The 11,710-nt window shown below is 45.9% G+C and overlaps 1 protein-coding gene across 2 annotated transcripts in view; it reads right to left on the reverse strand.

The window, feature by feature from the left end:
- Nucleotides 1–11,079, reverse strand: part of LOC129380303 (uncharacterized) — a 41,758-nt gene extending 30,679 nt beyond the window's left edge. The window contains exon 1 of one of the 2 annotated variants that reach the window (XM_055061104.1): nucleotides 10,997–11,079. In XM_055061104.1, coding sequence (XP_054917079.1) covers nucleotides 10,997–11,074 — 78 coding nt within the window. In that variant the 5' untranslated portion in view covers nucleotides 11,075–11,079. The remainder of the gene's footprint in view (nucleotides 1–10,996) is intronic. The other variant, XM_055061105.1, reaches the window with a different exon arrangement.
- Between the last annotated feature and the right edge of the window lie 631 nt (nucleotides 11,080–11,710).

The raw sequence follows: 11,710 nt of genomic DNA on the forward strand, positions 1-11,710 counted from the left end.
AGATTTAAGATAAAATGCTTGCACTGTGCATGTTATCTTTTAGGACATTTGTTTGTGAGCTGCAATTCTCAAAATCCAGAGGATTAATTGAGTAAAATAATGTGAGACCTGGTGTGAGCGACTTCATTTACTGAATAGTGTACCAATATAAGCCGCATATACGGTATCAATAATCATATAGGATATACATATACCTAAAGTTCTGCAGAGTTCAACGCGACGCTAACAGCGAAAGTTAGCGTGGAATGTTGATATTATTGCTGTTGCAGTAACAGTAATACTGACGCCCTGAGAGAATGTCGCCACGGCTATAAGCATCAATGTGACCAACAACTCCCCCTTCTCATCTGTCCCCATTTTTGGTGCTAACGAACTAGGTACGGCTGATAAACTGAGATAGGTCAACAAAATGTTGCATAACCTGCTGAAGTGGGGATCCAGGCGTTTGTACTTCACGAAACGCAACCGTTTACGCGTGATGCCGAGACGAACCTCGTTCTCTTCTTCTTCAATCCCCTTGCTGTGCCACACCATGTGGCAATATGTACGTGAAGCTTCAGGCTCCGCAGAATAAGGAGGCTGTGAATGTTTACTGCCACCACAGCAGTAAACACAACGCAGCGGAGAATATCTTGTAACTGAGATAACTCTCGATCAATGAACATATCCATTCCTTAACAACGTGCGCTTCCGAGTCCCCAACCACGTCCATGCCATGGCAGCCAACAAGATTTTACGGACGCTAAGATCAGCGATGAACGATACATCCATGACTGACGTTTCGTCAACATACGCTGACTGGACAAGACACAGACTTTCCTCCTGACAATAGAAGACCTGTATACCCGAATGTGCAATTTCTGGTGGTGTTTTCACAATGCATGCTTTTAAGACCGAAGCCAAAAATAGTCATGCGTGCTAGAGCTGTTCCCACCGAATATACACTTGTTCGCATCGCAGCCACTTAATCTTTTGTTTTGCATGTGAAAATCATTTCAAACTTGCAAGAATCCCGCCACGACGGAACAAGACTGTAGCCATAAATCTCTGAACTGTAATGGTGAGCATGCTGCTTGCGCACGTCCCGAACACAAGGAAGCTGACAAATTACCAGTGCATCCCACGCGTTCACCTGGACGCCCCGGGCTGCAAATTTTTCCACCGCTTGAGGGACACGTATGCCTGGCACTGCCTCTGAATTGGAAACCCATTCGCGCAACTCAGACCCTAAGACCGTAGGCTGAGTCACAAAAGGAGTCGCCACAGACCGAATCGCAAAAAGTTATATTCAAGAAAACTCAAATCCCAAGCTCAGTTCGAATGTCCTACAGCCCGCGAATCATCAATAGCGACGAAACCAGTGGGCATGAAAGCCCCTAAAAGTTCCGCTAATGCCCTTTTGCTGCAGATCCGAAGCTAACGGCACTTCCTATAACGGACAACTGGCTTATTCGGGTCTAAAATTATAACCTGAACCTGCCAATCGGTCAATTCGAGCTCATTGATGGCCCATGGCAACGGTGAAGGGTGCAGTTCCCCTTAATTTTTGTATTCCTGGCACAAAGTTTTCAATCTCATCGTTCTATGAATCGGAGACCTTTCACACTTACCCCTACATGCATGTGTCGCGCACAGTAGCAAAAATTATAGAAAGAATGACACGCAAACGATTGCAAGAAGTCACTGCGAATGCCCTTATTCATATTCCTTTATTTCTTCTCGGACATAATACGAACATCACAACAAAACATGATGACCGATTCAACACACACGAAGGTGATAAGCAGCCTCGTAAACACCCTAGCGGTCCCAGTTCAAATATTTAACATGGACACGAACTCGCCCTTTACGGCAAAGCACGAAACCGACAAATAACCAATATCATGGTGCCCTAAGTGTCAACGCTTGCGTCTCAAGCTCCTGAAACTGAATTAGTGTGCTTAACTATCGAATTCAGGAGCGCTAGGAAGTTTATGTAGTGCGCTACAAAGGAAATACACAAGGTTAACGGGTGTACTTCTTTCAGAACGACAATCATTAGCAGAAAATTAAGCTAGAGGCAGTTAGGCCTTACGGAGTGAAGTCACATTATGTCTAACTGCGTTTAGCTATGCCTCGATTTCCTGTGACGAAACAGCTTTAAAGCCATAGCTATAAAAATTTTGTGCATATCCCAAACACATTTTGAAATCTGCGTCTGAAGTGAAGCTTACGTGAAGCCTGTTAATCAAATTCTATTAATTTGCGTGTTCGGTTGGTGCATCTTTGGTGCAAACTGACTTACGCGCGTGCGCTAGCGCACAGGGGGGCTAACGCACAGTGTAACACTCACGGCGGTCTTGTCAAAAAGCAAGTTGGCGTTGCGAGGGCAGAATTACATGCGTGAACGTAGCCTAATGGTTAGAACATCGGGCTGCTTTGTTATGGGCCAATCTTCCATCCCACCATAACGTATGTCATCTGCATCATCATCAGCCTATATGTTCACTGCAGGACAAATGGCTCTCCCTGCGATCTCCAATTGTCATTGTCCTGCGCCAACTGGTGCCAACTATCGCCTGCAAATTTCTTAATTTCATCACCCCACATAGTCTTCTGCCGGCCTCGACTGCGCTTCTCTTTTCTTGGAACCCATTCCGTAACCCTAGCGGTCCACCGGTGTACTAACCTATGCATCACATGACATGCCCAGCTCTTATATGTTTTTTTAATGTCAATTAAAATATCGGCTATCCCCGTTTGCTCTCTTATCCACACCGCTCTCTTCCTGCCTCTTCGTTGCATCGCTCTTTGCGCAGTCCTTGACTTCCTTTCGACTTTATTCACAGTTTCCAAGTTTCTGGCCCATATATTAGCACCGGTAGAATGCATTGATTGGCCACCTTTCTTTTCAGTGATAATGGTAAGCTTCCAGTCAGGATCTGATAATGTCTTCCGCATCGCTCCAACCCATCTTATTCTGTGAATTTCCTTCTCCTGATCAGGGTCACCTGTGGGTTTTGACTTAGGTAGACGTACTCCACAGACTTTAGAGGTTCTCTGGCTATCCTGAACTCTTGTTCGCTTGCCCGGCTATTGATAATTATCTTCGTCTTTTGCATAATAATCTTCCACCTCACTCTTATACTCTCTCTGTTAAGGTCCTTGATCATTTGTTGTAACACGTCCCCAGGGTTGCTGAACAGAACAATGTCATCTGCAAATCGAAGGTTGCTGAGATATCTGCCGTTGATCATCACTCCTAAGCCTTCCCAGTTTAATAGCTTGAATGCTTCTTCCAAGCAGGCAGTGAAAGGAATGAGAGATTGTGTCTCCTTCTCTGACCCCTTCCTTTATAGGTATCTTCCTACTTTTCTTGTGGAGAATAAAGGTAGCTAAGGAATCTCTGTAGACATTTTCGGACATGTTAGCTTAAGCGTCCTGTACTCCTTGATTACGTAATGACTCTATGATTGCTGGTTTCTATACTAAATCAAATGCCTTTTCGTAGTCTAAGAAAGCTATATAGCAGGGCTGATTTCGCTCTGCAGAATTCTTGACTACCTGATTGATGACATGGATATGATACATTGTAGAGTATCCCCTGCATAAACCAGCCTGCTCTATTGGTTAACTGAAGTCAAGTGTTGCCCTCATTCTTATTCTTAATAAGCAAGACAGCAGTAGCATTAAGCAACAGCCAGTGTGAGAGCATGGGGGTTTCCGCAAAGGAAATTTTCTGAAGAAACGAACCATAACCTTCTATATGGCAATGGGATAACAGGGATAACAAATAGCGTCAACACATACCGTACAAAAAACGGAAGACACTTTGTCGAGACTAAAGTGTGAAACCGTGGAATCCTGACACCATTGCCAATGGCGATTTGTTGCGTCGGAAACACCATGAATGCACACAACTCGTACACTGTTATGCGCATGTTCGTTTGTTTATTAAATGCCTGCAACGTCCTTTGCGCCTATGTCTATCGTTTCGATGTCTTCTGAGTGCATCATTTCAAAGCTGTCATCTGGGAGGATGTCAGCTTGCAACTCATGGCCGGTGAAATCCTTGTGGTTTAGTGGGTCCACATCCAGGATGGCTGTTTTATGGTCACTGACGTGCACAGATATGTAGTCAAGGTTGGTCGCACTACTGCGAGTGCTGAAGACGAGGTCTACCGAACTCCCATGGTTGGTAGTGGCTTTGCTGGGCGGGGTATCCAACTTCAGCATAAGGGAGGTGTACATTGCTTGGATGAAATCGTGTTTCACTCCAGCATCTTGATTGAAGTCACCGACCACAAACCAGCGCTGTTTGGGGATCAGGAGGAGACGCGTCGTCCATGGTGGTGCCGGTTTGTAGATGGCCATCCACATCATCCAATTCGCTTGATTGACTTGTACTTGCTCGGCTTGCCGCGGCAAGATGGCAGTCACGGTACTTCCGAGCTTCATTTACCTCGGTGCACGGAGATGCAGCGAGTCGCTTCACACGCAGTGCCTCTCTTGCGTTGGCCCGTCGCGTCCCTGCATTTTGTTGTGTCGGACGCGCCGCGCGGCCCTGATGATATGCGACGTATACGCTCAGCCTCTCTTAAGCGCCGCTTGCGCTTAGCGGCTGCCGCACGTCGCGTGCTGGGAGACACTGGTTTGGCGAGACGAGGCAGCCTTCCCACACGACACCGCAATGTAAACTGCCCCCACCGCCGCCGCCACACCACACCCAAGCAGGCGGTCGCCACGTGTGCCTCGGGACAGTGACGTCAGGCCACACAGCGCCCAATCGGGAGGCCACCTCAAGCGCCTGACGACAGTGACGTCAGGGCGCACCGTCGAACACATGGCCGCCACGCGTGCCGATGTGATGAGTCATCCCGCGCGGCGCCGAACCACCTCGACACGCGCACTTGACGACAGTGACGTCACGCACGCGAGCCAATCAGGAGGCGCACACCTGTGCCTAGCGACAGTGCCGTCACGGCACACAGGAGACCAATCAGGATGCCGGAAAACTGTGACAGTTTCTGCTAACGGCAGATGACCTTGACAATGAGCCATTAAAGGCTTCCTCCTTAATATTCTTGTCACGAGGACTGAGTCTGCCATGGTCCTACTCGAAAAAGTGTGAAGCTACTTTACGATTGCTGGAGTTCTGGCTATCATATATTTGCAGAAGGAGAAGTAGTGCACGCGAGGAGCGAGGGCATGAGAGGACCTTAAAAATGGTGTTCATCGGAGCGTGACATGTCTGCGCTGTTCATGTGTTTGTTCCTAAAAGCAAAATTTTGGCAGCTAACTAAAGCGAGATTCGACTAACGAAGCAATATTCATTCCTTCTTTCTGATATCTACAGCCGAGCTCCTGTCCAACATTGCCATGATGATAATGGTCGTGGTGATTTCTTGGCATCCCCTTTGAAATGGGGCGGTGACGAATAGTCACGTAGCCTTCTTGCGTTACTCAGGTATACTATACAACTTTTCGTTCTAGCATTTTTTGTATACATCACTTCATACTTTTTTCTATTCCTCAGAACTTGTCTATCTACCTTGTACCACTGCCTATGCCTTTAATGGATTCGGTCATGTTCATCTCTTCCCCGCTCTCTTGCAACCAGGACTCTAAAATTCTCTTGCTTCTCCTGACTGCTTACTGGTTGATGTCTTCCACTTTAAATCCAAACGCCAATGGAAGGTCCCCACATTTTCGTTGCACCATATGCTCGTATCGTCTAGTTGCGAGTAGTTGCTCCGGTAGGTTTGGTCCTTAGAGAACCAGCTCGAGCTTCAAATAGCAAGGTGCTTCCCCTCGTCTTAACGCACGTATTTTTCCTTCTAATTTCTTTCGTGTTGTTCTTGTAAATCTCTGTGGTTGTTTTGTTCCAACACTTTGCATCCAATTTGTTTTCTCTCTTTCTCCCACTTTCTTTCTGATAACTCCTGGTTTTCTACTGACACTTCCAATTACTCTGTACATCCCACTTTGTTGACCTCTTCCTCCATGACGAGCTACTGTCTCAACTTACTGCGACATCCAGTCGCGCGTCTTAGAAGTCTGCCTGAATCCCCCCCCCCCCCCCCCCCCCATCGTTTGTGCGTTGCTTATGAGATGCTTGGCACGATGGTGGGTTCGAACACAGGGTTAAAGCGTTGGCTGCTGTGCTTAAGGAACCAGGGTGACGCGGGTTTGATTACGTACTGCACTGTAGAAATTTTTTAAAGGATCTCCTTAATTGAAGGTCAGCGTAAAGAGACTAAAGATAGGGTCGCAAAGTGTCTGAAGTAGGCTCAGAATGATCATTCGATTTGACAAAATAAAAATATAGTTACAGCAGGAATGAGCTCCAACTCCTGCGCCTACCCAAATACCCAGACAGTATAAAGTTGACACTAGACGCGACTTCTTGAGCAGTTGCACATATCTGCCGAATTAGCTGATCAAAAGGAGGCGCACACACGTAGAGCCTTACTTTATAGATGTAGATGCTCTCAACCATGCTCCAGTAAACGTATATTTTTGTTTAGATGCCACTGAAGTGCTTGGAAAAGCTGTAAACATTCGCATTCGCGACAATGAAGAGCCAGTTCTGGACAAAGCGCACCCTTAGCAAGCTGCGCTGGTCCCTGTGGGTCATATCGTGGCAGTGCACGCAGTCTAATTGCATCTAAATTTGAAACGAACGTGATAAACAAACCCGCAATTACCTGGAAAACAGGTTATGTATATTGTGCCTGTTTGGGCATCGTTTTCATTGCGGGCGCCTCTCTCGGGCTCGGCAAATAGCCCTTCGCTCGTTGATGGTAGCTAAAATTATATCGACATTGTATCTAGAGGCCACTTTTTTAGCCAATGCTATAGTTCATAAATGTATCCTATTGGCGTGAATTTTTTTTCTGTACCACCTACAGTGTTTAGCACCAGAACCTTTAGATGAGACGGCAAGAGGTTGAGACACATACAAGTGCTGTGCTTTTCTTGACTTCTGTGTGTCTTCTCTGAAGTTTGTTGCGCTAGAATCTAGCAATTAGTAGTGCCAATGTGGCCGAAAATCGATGTTTCCACAGTATCATTGTCGTCATGCCGTCTACGTCATTAAGCGTCATCACCCATTTCTCATCGTGGCGTCGTCTTCTTACTGTCGTCAACAGCTATCACGACATGGCCATCACTCGGTCGCAATCTACCAGTCATCGTCATCCATTCATTCTCATATCATCGACATATCTTTTTCGTTATCATGCCGTTTTTCATTGTCATAATGCCGTTGTCGTAGTTATGCCGGCGCCACCATACAATCATCTACATTCCGGACATATCAGCTCGTTGCTGTTGTTCATTAAGTGATGAGCAAGGGGGGAAATTACCCACATAAAGGCAGGCAATCGTAATTATCAAAACTAAACACCAGCGACTAATGAATGTGCGAAAAGAACGAAAGAAAGAAGAAAAGTTTAATAAATGAAAGCGCTTTGGGGAGAAATATAGCATCACTTGCATCCGACGGTGCCTGTCACAATATGATGCGCACTGTATGGGTAACATGTGAGCATCGAGTAACAGATAGCGCTACCACAATACTCTCGGTGTGTACATTCAAGGCGTAAAAAGCAAAATGCAGTCAACAATAAAACACATAACAATGGCGCCTGTTTCTATTAAGGTGCACAAAATCAGATAGTGGGCTTGTTCGCAATGTATTGTATTTTAAAGTGACCGCACGAAGTCCAAATCTATCAGAAAATCACAAGGAGCTGTGACCGTCTATTTGTTTAGGCATGGCCAAAGACTGAGGACCTTGATGAAATATAAGAGACACCTATCCAGAAGTTGGTCTCACGCCTGGTCTCACGCTGGCACTCCTAATGGCGATTCTTGAAAGGCAGATGTTCCACAGACTCCTACGGAGTGTGCCAAAGTGTACAAGCAGCACATGGTGTCTTTTGCTCCTGCGTAATGCGTAAGGCCTTAAAGCCACTTCCTGGCGTAGTTGATATGGAAGTGTATCAAAGGTACGACTGTCGTGTTATGTTGTGAAGTGCAAAATCTGGTCATTCTTGAATAAGGGAGATTCCTTTTCCTGTTTCTCAAAGCAAGTGGCTCCAGCCAAAGATGCAGTCTGTAGTGCTTTTGAGATTTCTCAGAGAAAAAACTACTGTCGTCATAATTGGGCAATGTAGTTAGTATTTCTAGAGCAGTTGCCGAGTTAGAGTACGTCACCTATCTACCAATGCAAGGATTTTCTGATATGAATGTTGCCAATTACAGTAAAGTGAAGAATTCGGCCATTTTAAAGGATGTCTGGTGATATAATTCGCAACTTTTGCTCCTTTGATATTTAGAAACGTAAACTGCGGCGGCCGAATCTTTATGCTTGTTGAACTGTCTGTGAAAACAAATGTAAAGAAATTTTGCTGACAGCTAAATTGAAGGAATGTTTAGTATTTTGGCTAAAGAGATCAGTAGGTGACCTCTTTTCAGTGCCCGAAATGGTCAGTTACAGCAGGTTCGGGAAGGCGCAAGCGAGGATGATAGAATTCAAGGAATACCGGCTGATGAAACTGGTGCAGATGAAACCTGATGACCTTGTACATCATCACAAACCCTCCTGTACCTGTAAAATGCCTTGTTTCTAAGAGCATGATCCATGTGACTGGCCAACTGTCTCACGTAATGTCAGTAGACTGCTTGAATATTAAGTGAACTGCGCGTTCCCTTGCTTCTAGCAGTTACAAGAGTACTTCGATTAATCCTCGTTTTAGGAGGCAAACTAGGACATGGTATTCGACTGCGGTCCAGTATTCTTGGTAAATTTTCTTCACATTTGTCACGTCGTCGTTGTCATACCGTTTGTCGCTCTTCCGTCGTGAGTCTATCATCATGATTTTTTTCTCCGTCATTGTATCATCGTCATATCAGCATCAAAATCTTATTGTCATCATACAGGCGTTGTCAATACAGCGGCGACATCATATTGTCGACATGCTGTCGTAATCATTTTGTCGTTATCGTGCCATCGTTACTGTGAACACGACAATGCTTTGTGAATGCAACAATGAAGAGCAGAACACACATAGTCGTGGCTCATGGTACATTCAGCGCACGATGTTGTATGTACCCCCCCCCCCCACACACACACACCAAGGGAGGAGCGTTTTGAAGCAATTTCAAGCGGTGAATCGCGGCACGTGTAAATGGGTCTCATTTTTCTCAAAACTTGCTTTACAGTGGCTGCGGTCAGCTTTTCTCCGGCGTTTATGTCGAACTAAACCATGACAACAAACGAAAAGGCTCAGACATTTCTTTCATCCGGTTGCCTGGCTACCTGCCAATTGCGGGATCAGTGCTATTGATCCCACTGACAAACCTACTCGAGGGTCACATCAAGAACACAATGATGTTCCAATTCCTTATACCAGTACAGATGCGACAAGGCAGCTTCGCTGCCTTGCACACAAGCTCTTTTAGAGTGCGGCGCCCGTTACTGCGGCAAGCGTCGGCGGCGGCGTAACCGAGCGAACAAGCACAGCGAAAGGTGAAAGAACGAATGCTGTGAATAAGATGAAAGTCCCGTGCCGCGAACGGCGGAGAGCTATTAAAGCGTACCCTTCGGTGACGGGCACGGTGGAAACTGATGTCATGAGGACCCGCTGGACCACTCGGTGCGTACTGGTATGTTGTTTCAGCCCTGCCACGCATTTTGTGCAAACATCTGCTCGCGTCAGCTATCGCTCGTGCTTATTTGGTTAGCTTAGTTTGTTCTCGTTCGCGCTTGTTTCAAGAGTCATGGCTTTTAATTGTTTGTAATCTGATGTTACGCGCGACGCGAATCGCGTAGCACTTTCTGGAATGCACATGCCACCAGCGGTTACACTGGAACCTCCGACGAGTCATGTGTAAAAGCCGACGCACTTGACCTGCAGATCATATTTTCGACGATCGCGACTCTGCTACATGTCTCTCTAAAATGCTTTGCCTCGATATATTGCGAAATGAGAACAAGTACAGAGATGCGCTCAATTTTCACATTATAGAGTAGCGTAATTGTCAGTGAACTTTTTTAACAGAGTGGAACACCCTAAATATGAGGCGCACAGGCTACACGATTCCTTCGGCACATCTCCGTCTTCCACCAGGGCTTCATCGACCTGAGGTATCGCTTCTCTGCCCGCTGCGTCTAGGAGTGGCTTTCGCAAACGCTTGCACTACCTTAGTTAGAATGATCGACAGTGCTGCATACGAAGTGTGCGGCAACGAGCATTTACTGTGCCAATATCCTTGCTCTTAGACGAATACTCTCGAATTCGCTGTGACGACTAGACGATCGGCCCCTGTCCATGCAGGCGTTTCTGGAACACTGGCCCCAACTCTCACCGCCCGATGGGGCTGTGAAGGCACTTTTGTTTCTTCATGGTCATTGGCCCGTGTGCACACCTTAGACTCAGCTGCGCTCTTCTTGCGCGTGCGCGAACACAGTGTATTTCCCTCCCCTCTCTCGGGCTCTGTACTCACCGCGGTTGCTTAGCCATTATAATGTTGCGATGCTAAGCACGAGGTCACGAGATCAAATCCCGGCTGCGGCGGCTCCATTTCGACGGAGGCGAAATGTAAAAACGCCCGTGTTGCGTGCATTCCGGGCACGTTAAAGATACCTTGGTGGTCAAAATGAATACGGAGTCCCCCACTGCAGCGTACCTCATAAGTAAATCATACCTTTGGTGCGTAAAACTCCCCAACCCAATTGATCCTCTCTCGTTATCTATCTGTCATCTTACTATTCCACCTTCGCCGTCCCCCAGCGTGGGCTAGCCAGCCAGGCGCTTTTCTAGGTAAAATTCCTGTCTACTTCACTTTATTTCCCTTACTATGCTCCTTCTTGAGCCTTCGATATGTAATGAAACTCGTAGCACAGAGGAAGTAGTAAGGAATATAAAATTTCAACACATAGAAATGTTAGTGCAACACTGCTGGCAGAGCAATCACGTAAACGCGTTACAGAATAAGCGTTTTTACGAACCTCGAAAATATTGGGAATCCTTGCATCATTCGCAGCTGCAAATAGCCCAAGTACCAGCATAAATGTTCCATGTGACATTTTTCCTACGCTGTCTATACTTCTCAGAACAGTCATATGCTGTAGATTCAGTTTATATAGCGACAGCCGCCGAAGGGCACGCATCTCTGACTTACAGTTGTATTTTTCCCGTGCGTAGGAACTATAATCACAAGGTGCTAAAGTTAAAAAAAGAATAAATCTAAAATATCACGCTGATATTTTAGTTGAATATGTTCGAGGCATTATCTTTAAGCTGAAAATTAAGTCTGCCGTGCTTTTACAGCCGTGTTTAACTAAAGTGTGGTATGTCCTTTTGATGAAAGGCCATCAAAAACTTTATTTTCTGGTTATTTATTCCAAGCGTGCATACTATATACCGTTCTCAGGATCTACAAAAAGGCTGTTGTGCCCTACAATATTAGAATTGTTCACTTTTGATGGCGGATGTAGCAGTAGTGCCAATTTGAGCTTTAAAGGACACGGCACAATCCTAGGCAAAATTTCTTATGAAATGTTTCCGCACCCCAGCTGCAGTTCTTTCTCTTTTACAAAAGTTTGCGACTGTCTGTGCCATCACGTTGCACTGACAAAATCTCAGACAATAATTTCCCTTGAACACCGATTTCGTCCTAAGGATAATTGCCAGGGATTTCTTCTTTCATTTTTATCACACCC

This window comes from Dermacentor andersoni, chromosome 10, assembly GCF_023375885.2.
Source record: "Dermacentor andersoni chromosome 10, qqDerAnde1_hic_scaffold, whole genome shotgun sequence".
NCBI lineage: Eukaryota > Metazoa > Arthropoda > Arachnida > Ixodida > Ixodidae > Dermacentor > Dermacentor andersoni.